This window comes from Stegostoma tigrinum, chromosome 26 (assembly GCF_030684315.1).
Source record: "Stegostoma tigrinum isolate sSteTig4 chromosome 26, sSteTig4.hap1, whole genome shotgun sequence".
NCBI classification, from domain to species: Eukaryota; Metazoa; Chordata; class Chondrichthyes; order Orectolobiformes; family Stegostomatidae; genus Stegostoma; species Stegostoma tigrinum.
In genome coordinates this window covers 23224679-23237217 of record NC_081379.1, presented here as the reverse complement: position 1 = coordinate 23237217, position 12539 = coordinate 23224679, and the positions used below count along the sequence as shown (strand labels likewise).

At 37.9% G+C, this 12539-nt stretch overlaps 1 protein-coding gene across 9 annotated transcripts in view; it reads right to left on the bottom strand.

Moving 5' to 3' along the window:
• atxn2 (ataxin 2) overlaps window positions 1-12539 on the bottom strand; it is a 92480-nt gene that overhangs the window by 59967 nt on the left and 19974 nt on the right. For all 9 annotated transcript variants that reach the window (XM_048556004.2, XM_048556005.2, XM_048556006.2 and 6 more), the window contains 3 exons: window positions 5926-5985; window positions 2112-2183; window positions 474-633 (listed from right to left, as the gene is read on the bottom strand). In XM_048556004.2, coding sequence (XP_048411961.2) covers window positions 474-633; window positions 2112-2183; window positions 5926-5985 — 292 coding nt within the window. The remainder of the gene's footprint in view (window positions 1-473; window positions 634-2111; window positions 2184-5925; window positions 5986-12539) is intronic.

Sequence of the window (12539 nt, the reverse complement as noted above, 5' to 3'; positions counted from 1 at the left end):
GTCATTGAAGTTTAAAATGGAATATCAAAGTGCAGTCGTAATAGTTTGAGATTTTGGTTACAACACATTTAAAAGAAATAAAAATCAAAACCTAAAGGCATTCAGTTCTGAAAGAATTGCAATGTTGCAGATAAGCTGAACTTAAATGGAATTTCTCCTTACACTTAATATTAAAAATGTAAATACTCATGATTGTATTGCCCCACCCATTCCTAACTGTTTTGAGATACTAAAAAGTGACCCTCTTTTGATTTGTGATGGTGAATGCTCCTTGTTGAGTGTCTATGTAAAATTCTTTTATCTGAACATTTTCTGTCCTTGAATACAGACTGTCAGGTTCACATGGAAAGTAGGGCTCTTTCCCTCAATTAACGTATCGATTCTGAACCTTCCCAGTAACTTAACACTAAAAATGTTAACGCAAAATACAAGTTCAATTTGTAACTATTCGTAAGAAGTTAGAAAGTCAATACCTCTTCTTGCATAACTTAAGTCTACATCTTTAAAATGCAGCATTACGACATCTGCAGATTTAAAAATGATACTTTCAACAATATCTTCACGCTTTGGTCCCAGTTCTCGTGAAGTGGATTCAGCATTCTTTCGGTGAGCAGCATCAAGCACCAGGTCACACTGGAAAAACAAATTTCAAAACACAGAAATCTCAGCAAGCAAAAACTATGATAAACAACAGCAGTATCTTTCCTTTCCAAGGTATCATATTTATGATGAAATTAACAATACGTCAAAAGTATGGCTGTGCACAATATGAATGGTAGCAATAGGAAATTTCATCAAGTGCAAACATCCAAAAACATCCTTAATAAACTTAATTCTACCGTTGTATTTCTAAGAGCATTCATCCAGAATAACTGATATTCCCCAATGTAGAATTCAACTGCTTCTTAAATGACTCTAGGATTCTTGTCCTCCTTACTATCTGCAAATTCATACCCCATTGATCTTTCTTTTAAGTGAAGAAATTCATGACAACTGCCCTTATGTTTCTTCCCTAACTTTTACAGCATTGTTTAAAAAAATCAATCATCCACAGGGTGTGGGCATTACCAGCAAACCCAGCACTTTATTATCCAGCAGTAAGTGATCTTGAATTTTGATGACAAGCCATTTTTATAAGAACTGAATAATTTCCTAAGCCATTTCCAAGGACAGTTAAAAGTCACCCACACTATTCAGATCTCAGAGTCGGATACAGGATAGATCCTTCAAAATGGATTGATTGCAGTGTAATGTTGGCTCGGAATTTCCATAAATTAACTACTCCTTGTCACAATGGCGACAATTTATACACAGCACTTACTCCCCTTCTAGGGATCCTTTCCAGTAATGAATTCAGGAACAGGATTGGCATTCTTGCTGTTATTCAAAATTCTGGAAAACTGGACACTGTTAGAGCAGCAGAGAGTTCTACCCTGTCATGAGAAGGCCATGTTGCTGAAAAATTGAGTCTCCTACATCATTAAATTTAAACTGAAAAGTTAATCAAACTTTGCTGAGTTCCATAAACCTTCCATGAGGTTCTACATTTCAGTCTGCTTTCAGATTTTTTTTTCAACCATATGAACTCAAGCTATCAGTGCAATAAATGTCAATTTCACTGCCAGAGATGTGAAATAGGACACAAAAAAGCACTGCAAAACAACGCGTAGTTGGCAGATTCCAAAGAACAGATAGAGATTTTAACTGTCTGTAATTGAGAATGCATAGATTCATTTGGAGAATCAAATGATAACCAGCATCCACTCAACAGCTAGAAGTTCAAAAACAGAGCAAACATTTTAGCAAGCTGGAGCTATTGGTTTTGTTACAATTAGTAGTTTCAAGTACAAACAAATTAAATGATTTAGCACTTAGCAGTGAGTCATTATAAAGATACAAATGTGCTAGAGATAAACAATATTGTTTTAGTAGTTGATAACTGACCTCTGTACATCTATAATAAAAGTAGACTGCTGCTCAAAGCATGAACTTGGTGTAGACAACTGGTCAAAGTGCCATCTTAATCTCTCATCATGCAAATAGTTTATATTAAGCTATATTATGATATAGTGTAATTTAAGAACCTGAAAGACACAAAACACCTTGCTTACCTTGGGGCTGTAGGTCTTAAAAACACCTTCATATATCCCACCATTCTTCACCTTTAGTTCACATTTTGCACCCTGTAGGGTTGGACATAACAAAATGAAGTCAGTCAAATTAAGTTACACCATTGCAGTCGACATCAATTTTCAAGATTGTTGTTGGAATATTTCTGAAAGCCATTAAAGTAATTTCAATTTCAGAGCAATAACCTTCAAGCAAGCGTTTTCTCAAAGTCATTTGGTTCAAACATACTTCGTAATCTACTACAGCTAAAAGAAAAAGGAACAAAAAAATTAATTACAAAATAATTCAGCAGCTGAGATAATGATATATAAAACCCAGAAGGAAAATCACGTCAAATTGCAAGGTCAGCAGACTGAGAAGGAATCTGTCTGAGCTGCACAATTTATGGGTAAATTTTAAATTGTACGTAAATTTAGTAAAGATAGTACTTATGAAATCAGGATGTGGTCATTTTGGAAGCACATTACACAGGTGGGTCTGAGAATCTATTTGCACCGCAAATTCTCAGAAGCTTTTCAGGTTATTGGTACTTTTTGTGCTTTATGTACTTGCTATTTGAGGATTTGATTGGTATGAAAATAGGTGGTTAGATGCAATTTCTCCTTGTGCTCTGAAAATGAAAGCTGGGTCAGTTTTTTAAGCTAACCACTGCTCGAGTTTGTGAAATTCAGCATTAACTTGAGTTGCTGACTTGAAACTACTTTCATTTTGTGCATTTAAGTCCTCTGTAACCAATTATTATGGCAAGACAATTGAGTCACCTTCGATTACAACTTGCATGATGGTACATCTATACTCGACCTGGCACACGTCCTCCAGCAGATTTGATCAAGTTAGATATTAAAATCTCAAATAACAATCCCACATCACTCCTGCTATTGCACATTAGGCTAGTAAAACAGGAACATATCAGGCTGATGAATACACAGTCCACAGAACAATACTTAAAAGGGAAAGGGTTTTAATTTCTGGAGTACTGGCATCAAGACCCAGTTAGTTATAAGTCTCAGCAAACAGGACAAGCTTCACTTAAAGCAAACCAAATTCCAAGTTCCTTATAGGAATATAAACAAAGTAGTAGGGATTATTCAAATTTGTAAGATCTGTTCTGAGCTAGCCAAAAGTCGGACGACCATAAAATTACTGTGCGGCGAGTCTTGGCAAACTTCTGATGTTCAGTCAGTAGCGGCAGGGCCACCAAGGCATTCTTAAACTCCAGCCATATAATCCAATACATCTAACTAACAGGCAGGCAGAGGATTGAATTAAGATCTCAATTTCTCACTGGCACACTGGTGTTTCCTCCCGATTCCCTGACACTGGAAATTGGCTTCCAAGGGGTGCATACACCAAAGTAGTGACGTTGGCACTAAATTGCAATTAACCAACATTAGATACTGGCAGAATTGCGACTCAAGCAATCTTGGGCCAAATTTTCACCCTGAAATGCAAGGAGAATTTGGGGTATAGGTGATCGTATTGACCCAATAACCTGAAAAACTTCTGAGAATTTATGGTGCAAATAGATTCTCAGACCCACCCGTATAATGTGCTTCCAAAATGACCACATCCTGATTTCATAAGTGTGCCCAGGGGAGATGCTGCATTGCTATTAACACAGGGTTTTTTCTTTGACTGTAACTGAATCTTGTAATATAGTCACACTACTTCACGCTTGCCTGATACGGATACGCACATGTCCTTTTAAAAATATATTTTCAAATGTAGGTGAACAAGACAAAAAGTCTTCAAGCGTATGGTGAGGAGCTGTGAACAGCACATACGAAAAATAGCAACAGATTAATTCAGAGGGTGTTATGAGCAGAAATTTCTTATCCTTTCTGCTCCAAGGATAGGGATTAATGAGAAAGATGGTTTAAGGAAAAGGAAACGGAAACGGGCAATGAAGAGTATTAAATGTTTATTTTATAATGCTTTGTGCATGTTCAAATAAAGTTGGTTAATTACAATGATGCTGCATTCTTAAAATCTTTGCATCAAGTAGGGCTGGATGTGGGACTGAATATTCATTACCAGATACATTTTTAGAGGGCCCAAAGCCCAGAGCTTTATTAGGGTCAGAGGGTACCTGAACAGAAGGTATGACACTGCAACACCTCCCCGCTCCCCCCAAAAAAAGTTACACCCATGAAACCAGCCTTCTTGGCTATGACAAAATCCCTGTTGCAGGAGATATCATTAATTAGCCACTTAGGGGCCTCAAAGTGACCAGCAGGTGAATGGGTCGCCCAGTGTGTCAACATATGAGAGCAAATTTCCAACAGTACCAAGTAGGCAGCAAGGCATGATGCCAATGCCATCATGTCCAATTTTACATTCACTCGTCCTGCTGCCTGTAATAGGAAATACAAATGCTAGGAAAAACTAGCAAATATTTTTTGTTCAAAAAATGGAGAATACTCAATTAGGTAAACTGGATAGCAACAATTCTAGCGAGTTTTGAGAAGATTTGTAGCTCAGGTTGAGGTTCTGGATGTGAATTTGCTCGCTCAGCTGGAAGGTTAGTTTTCAGACATTTCGTCACCATTCTAGGTAACATCATCAGTGAGCCTCCGATGAAGCGCTGGTGTTATGTCCCGCTTTCTATTTATCTGTTTAGGTTTCCTTGTGAAATGTCTGAAAACTAACCTTCCAGCGAGCAAACTCACATCCAGAGCAACAATTCTGACTAAGTGACAAGTCCAAAAACCACAGAAATTGATACCACATTAAAAGCAATACATTCAGAACCAAGAGCAAAGAAAAGTCACAAGTGGTATGGGAATGAATGCATGGCATGAGTTAGGTGCTTTAAGCAGAGACCAACTCAACATGTAAAAACAGCATCCACTCAAATTACTGCTCACAAAAACAATAAACAATGCCAGGGACAAACAGCCTCTTTACAAGTTGTAAATTCAATGTGATTTCATCAATTACATAACAGGAGATGAACGCCCAGAAAGAATACTCAGTTTATGGATGACCCATAATTAGAAATAAATATTCAAATGATACTACTTGAAAGCAAGAATGCCAAACTGCCAGTTAATTCTTTTGTATTGATTTTGGGATGTGTAAGTATTTTTAGCCCATCCCTCATGTGTACCACAGAAAAAGGTAGTGGTGAGCTATATTCTTGAATCACTGCAACACGTATTGCAGGAGGAAATGGTGGGGGTGCTGTCAGATGAGGGAAATGGGGGAGGATGGGCGGCTGTTAAATGACCTTCAGAGAATCGGTGTAGGTTCCACATTGTAGGGGTTCTATGTGGATGTGTACCAGTTTAACATTTCCTCCAAATGAAAGCAATTTCAAAAACTGTGGCATTCCGCTGAAGCGGCACCGAAGAGACAGCATTGTACATCTTTAAATAAGGTGAAACTTGAACTCGGGCTTCATGTCCCAGAGGTAGGGTCTGCACTAGAGCTCTGTACTAAAGTGTTAGATTGATTGTAGTAGATGAATCTATAATTCAATTTGAGAGGGAAGTGCTACCACCATATTAAACTAATAGGGTACTAAGTAAACAGTGCCACTACATGGTTCATCAATATTAAGCTGGCTGAGATTGAAACAGGGATCTAGAAACTTATTGTCACCAAGTTATTGACACAGGGAACATGTTATAACAGAAGAGCTACATTACCATTAAAAATAGTGTTGGAAAAACATACAAGTTTACAGAAAGGAAGCAGAACACTAATACTAATGTGGAAAGGTGCACTTATGCGTTTTTTCAAGCAATTATGTTGAGAATCAAGTTAAAAACTTGCACGTAAATGTGTACTTACTACAACTGATGTAAGAATGTGGACCATACGCATGTTTGCATATATTCCATCATATGGAATCTGTGGAGAGATAAAATTTAAGATATGTTAATTAGTATGTTAAATTAACTTAGAAAAGTAAATTTTGTTTTGATTGCACATACAAGTGGTTTAAAAACTGTTTTCAGGACTCAGTAAACAAATATCTTCAAAACAATTCATTGCCTACCACTGCCGTTCAACATAAATATCAGATCAAATAGACTAATGAGATTCAACATGTACCACTTCAAAAAAGTGCCTATCATGCAACTTTTTCAAAATAGGATATCCAAATTTTAGTAAATTTTGCCAAATCCATTCAATTTTCCTTCAAGTATTGCAATGTTTACCACATAACAAAAATACCTCTATCTTGGTTAAAGCTACACAACTTTACAACTGTGTCCATTTGTAAAAACTTAATAAAACATCCTAAGATAGATTAAGTTACTAACAGTTTTGGCACCAAGTAGCCCAAGGGTAACCATTATTGCGATGCTTAAGTTCTCATCCCAAAGAACACCGTATAGGTGCATTTGATTTTATTTCAAAAGATCTCTAGAATGGATTGCTACAAACATAGGTTTAATTGGGTTGTGTTGTAGAACACAGGGTCCTAGGGGTACAGGTACATAATGGGATCACTTATAGACAGGGTGGTTAAAAAAAGCATTTGGTACGCTTGTCTTAAGAGTATAGGAGTTGGAAAATCATGTTGAGGTTGTTCAGGACATTGGTGAGGCCTCCTCTGGAATACAGTGTCCAATTCTGGCTGCCAATTTATAGGAAGGATATTATCAAGCTAGAGAAGATTCAGAAGAGATTTACCAAGATGTTGCTGCATATCGAAGATTTGAGTTATAAAGAAAGGCTGGGACTTTTTTCCACTGGACCATAGGAGGTTGAGAGGTGACCTAATAGAAGTTCATAAAATAATGAGGTATAAATACAGTTAATGGCAGTTGTCTTTTCCCTAGGTTGAGAGATTTCAAGACTCAGGGACACATTTTTAAGGTGAGAGGAGAGATTTTAAAAAAGATTAAAAAAGGCAAATTTCTTTTACACTGAGGGAGGCTCGTGTGTGAAATGAACTTCCTAAGGAAATGGCAGGTGCACGTACAGCTACAACATTTAAAAGTCATTGGGATAACCACATGAAGAGAAAGGTTTGTGAGGTGTGGGCGCCAGGAACAGGCAGTTGGAACTAGTTTAGTTTGGGATTATGTTCAGCAAGGACCGGTGGGACCAAAGGGTCTGCTTCCGTGCTGTATGACTATGAAGATGTTGCAATTTGACACATCAGTCAGCCACAGTTAGTGGATTGTTGACCCATAGTCAACATACAAGCTTATTACACTCTCCAGATATAACAAAGCATTTCTTTGGTCCTGTTAAAAGTGCCAAGGTAAGAGGAGCTCTAATTTTAAAAAAAGAAATGCACATGACAATGCACAAGGATATGCATGAATAAATAACAAAGGGAGTGCTTCATATCAATGAACGTCAGAATTACAATATTAAACAATTGTCAAATACAAATATTCCTTTGGATGCAAATATTTCTTAGTAATGACTCAACCAGCCACACACATCCTCAGCAAAGGTATCAGACAATTACATTAGGTGAGTTTTTTTTGTATGTTCAGTCAAGCTCTCTCACCATAAAAATAGTAACGACTGTTGCAACAGCCTCTAAACTTTTCAAAAAAATAATTCAACTGCGTTTCAACAACAATGTAACGACCAACTCAACAATCTACATCAGTACTGGAGTTCACAGTCAAGGAATGCATCAATTTAAAGATGGTCTGTATCAAGCTAATTAATATGTAATAAGTCATGAGATACATCATTGTTAGGACAGGCAAAAGGGAAAATAAGTAACTACTGCACCTAATCATGAACCAAAAACAGTCAGAGGATGATATGAAAATCAGTAGTGTGGAAAATAGTTGGGAGGATAGATGTACACAGTAGGAGGATAGCTGTATACTGTGAGAAGATATCAAATGGGCAGAATGGTGGTAAACGGAATTCAAACAAAAGTTTGAACCATGAATGGAAGGACCCTGAAAAGCACTGAAGATCAGAAAGACCTTGGAGTGCACGTCCACGGATTCCTGAAGGTAGCGGGACAGATTGATAAGGTAGTTAAGAGGCATAGGAGTTTTGTGTCTTTATTAACTGACACAGAATACAAGACAAAGGAGGCACTGTATAAAATGCTGGTTAGGTCATAACTGGGAGTATACGCAGTTCTGGTCGCCACATTATAGAAAGGATGCGACTCAATGAGGGGCTGCAGAGCAGATTGACAAGAATGCTGCCTGGTCTGGAGGGACTGAATTAAGGAAAGATCAGATAGGCTGAGATTCTTTTCTTTGGAGGAGCGAAGGTTGAGAGAAGGCCTAATGCAGCTAACAAAATTATATAGGAGCATAGGTAGAATGGATAGAAGGCACTTTTTTCCATTGGTTCAGAGTCATTAACAGTGAGCTTAGGCTTAAGTTAAGAGATAGAAGACTCAGTGGACAGTTGAGGATAATATTTTTCTCTCAAAGGATGGAGGAGGTCTGGACTTAATGCTGAATAGGTGATCGAGTCAAAAACACAACTCATATTCCGCCTGGGAACCCTGCAGCCATATGGTATCAATGTGGACTTCACCAGTTTCAAAATCTCCCCTTCCCCTACTGCATCCCTAAACCAGCCCAGTTCGTCCCCTCCCCCCACTGCACCACACAACCAGCCCAGCTCTTCACCCCCACCCACTGCATCCCAAAACCAGTCCAACCTGTCTCTGCCTCCCTAACCGGTTCTTCCTCTCACCCATCCCTTCCTCCCACACCAAGCCGCACCCCCAGCCACCTACTAACCTCATCCCACCTCCTTGACCTGTCCGTCTTCCCTGGACTGACCTATCCCCTCCCTACCTCCCCACCTATACTCTCTCCACCTATCTTCTTTACTCTCCATCTTCGGTCCGCCTCCCCCTCTCTCCCTATTTATTCCAGTTCCCTCTCCCCATCCCCCTCTCTGATGAAGGGTCTAGGCCCGAAACGTCAGCTTTTGTGCTCCTGAGATGCTGCTTGGCCTGCTGTGTTCATCCAGCCTCACATTTTATTATCTTGGAATTCTCCAGCATCTGCAGTTCCCATTATCTCTGATACATTTAAGCAGTATTTAGGTTTTCCACATACATTTCCACAGCCTACAGTGCTATGGCCAAAAGCATCTTAACTTATTCACATTTTTCTCTTTCTTCTTCCACCGACACACTGCCAGTTCATCAGTTTTTGCAGCCCAATTTAGTGCAATCCTAAAGATTTCTCTTTCATAGGCTTTCAATTTTCTCTTCTACTTGAAACTGAATACAATAAATTACCCTAGCTAAATAAATTCCACATGTTCATTTACCATGAAGATTCTGGACTTAACACGAAAAAAAAACTTACCAGTAAACTGCCAAAGAATGTACATCATCAGCATTAACAATGCAAAAATGTAACACAAATATACTTATCCCGTCAGTGCTCATTTCAAATAAGTAACAGCAGTACATGCCTTCTGATTTAACCTCGGTGTTCTTTTGCTCCAGGTTCTCTAACCAGAATATTAATCCCACAGAGCAATGCCAAAGTTCATCCAGTGCAAGCAATGAATCATGGGCTCAATGCCGATCAAATAGGTTTTATCACAGTTCTCAAAAGTTTACTAATGCTGAATAAATTTGTGATTTACTTCATTCCTTCTACATCCTTTAATTACAAAGCTCTGGAATACTATGGAACATGACTTATTTTTTTCAAAGATTGGGCCACATACGGTATTGTATTTTAGGACAGATTTAAGTGCTACGACACAAATGGAACCAGCTGAACATCTTTAATGTGTCTTGGCAACTTTCTCCAAGTTAACATCATTTCCAGTTAAATTTAAACCGGAATCAATACAAAGTCCACATAAGACTAGCAAAATTTAAAATGTAGATCTCTACCTCTAAACCACTTTCACAGTGGAACACAAGCTCAAAAATAAAGCTTCACATCCTGATTTTGTAGTATCTTAACATAAAGCTAAAGTTCGAATCAGAGGTAGATAACTGGGTGCCAAAAAGATCTAGCATCAGACAATTTTCACTTCTAACCACGAAAATGGTGTACATTTAAAACCCCAACTATCGAGTCTGCTTTCATCCATTTCATGGATTTTTGTCTACCTTCCTACAGCTTGTTGATGTAATTACGATTGTCAGATGATCTATTACTGTTCTAATTTTCCAAAGCATTGTTGAATAGTTTAAAATCACATTCATGACCTGAAATTAGCTAATTATCAATCCCACTATTTTAAATAAATTATCAATTTTCACCAACAAATGAGTTTCTTAACAACCATATTTGTGTTAGCAAAGCGTTCAGCAAAAAGAATTGCATCTAACCTTCAATTTGAAGCATTTACCATCCAGTTCTGTATTAAATCTATACGTGCATAGTTTCCTTTGGCCACATATGCTACAGATCCTCAGGATATATACCTTCTCTGCCATAATAGTAGCAACAGTGGCTTTTCCCTATGGCTGCCAACATGACAGTGAACAGCTTTAATGGTATTCTGCAATACAGAAATGGGCTATTCAGACCAACTGGTTTGTATCCATACTTATGCTCATACAAGCCTCCTCCTTTCTCAGATAATTCCAAGCGTAACCTTCTATACATTTCTCCTCTGTTTTCCCAACACACTATCTCTGCTGTTGAGGAGGGGTAAGAACTGCAGATGCTGGAGTCAGAGACAACAGTGCGGAACTGGAGGAGCACAGCAGGCCGGACAGCATCAGAAGAGCAGGAAAATTGACATTTCAGACCCAAAACATCAACTTTCCTGCTCCTCTGATGCTGCCCGGTCTGCTGTGTTCCTCCAACTCCTCAACAGCATCTGTATTATTCATCACAGTTTCTATTCTAACTACTAAGATTATTCTGACTACTTATTAGGGACTAGCTTATATTTGTGTTCTTTAGTTTTGCATGCAACACTACCATAAACAGAGTAACTACAACTATTTGATCAAACACTTTCATAAGCCTACACAATATCAAAGAGGTTCCTTTGATCCTTTTGTCTGGACTATTTGTACAAACTGCTTAATGTAACATTCAACTTTTATGCAACCTTCAGAAGTATGTCATTGAAATGCCTTCGTATGCAAAGGGACAGCAACCAGTTTTTGGTCTGTTTCATCCAGCAGCATTCCACTTCATTTTACAGATACTTGCCTGCTTGTACTTCCAACAAAAGTTGGAATTTATACTTTGCTGATGTTTCCTTTTTTTCATGATTTTATTAATAAATACCTCATGGTTAAAGTTCATTAGCAGTTACCTTATCGATTAAATAATTCAATTTTAAGCCCATGACATTCAGCATTACTTAGCTATTGTGGTACATTAACTAGATGGGTTGCTGAGGATACTAAAAAACTACAGGTATAGGTTCCATTGTACTGAAAAAAAACGAAACTTTCAGATCAGGAGACTGCTGAGTACATAACCAAGTATATTAAATGCATGGACATTCAAATAGTATTGTTATGCCAGCATGATGGGAATTTTATACAGAAGATATATTTATTTTACAGCACCATTTATGGCAAAGTAGACTTCTGCACAGTGAAAAAGTTTTATAATGCATAAGCAGACTTAAATTGTTATTTTCATTATTACAAATGGACAGCAGAATTCTCATGCACTATTGCTGCTTGAGAAGAGGCAGTACTGGAATGAACCCGTGCAACAACAAAGTTATTTTCAAGCCTGCAAAGATTTCATCAATTATTGTTACAGAGATCACAACATTGGAGGGGGCTGGGGAGGAACTACAAACTTGGTTTGAAAAATCATGATTGCTCCTGAATGCTCACCCAACAACTTTGAAAGGGCAAGATTTCAGAATTAGCTTGCTGCAATACACGCTCCCATTGCTTTACACATAATTTATATCTTTATTGGTTGGCTAAATTCAAAACTGAACAGAAGACAAAATAAATAAGGGACCAAATGCAACTACTACAAATCCAATGACTTAGGATTTGGAGTTTGCTTTGATGGAGAAAACTAACGTAAAACTTTCAATGTTTGTACATTTCTTGGCTCCCTTCTAAAACTGGAATGGCTACAATACTCACACAGGAACAACACCCTCTGCTGGATGTCAGAACACAGATTTTTGTCACACATGGCAACCCATACAAGTTTATTAACTACAAGACCACAATGATAAAAACAAAGAGCTGGAGACACCCAGGTCTGGCAGCATCTTTGGAGAGAGAAACAGTCAACGATTTGAGTCCAATGACTCTTCCCCGCAATAACAAAACACAAGATGGAACAAAATCCTACTTCATTGAAGACAGCAAAGTCATACTTTGGATTCCAGTTAGTTGCACATTTTCTACAAATACAAAACAAAACTGAATGGATTTAATTCAGCATGACAAACATTTTTCCAAGCAAGTTACTAGCATGCCAATACAAGTTCTCATAACAGATTCAGAAAAATGTTCAATATTAAATACTTAATCAACTTTTAGT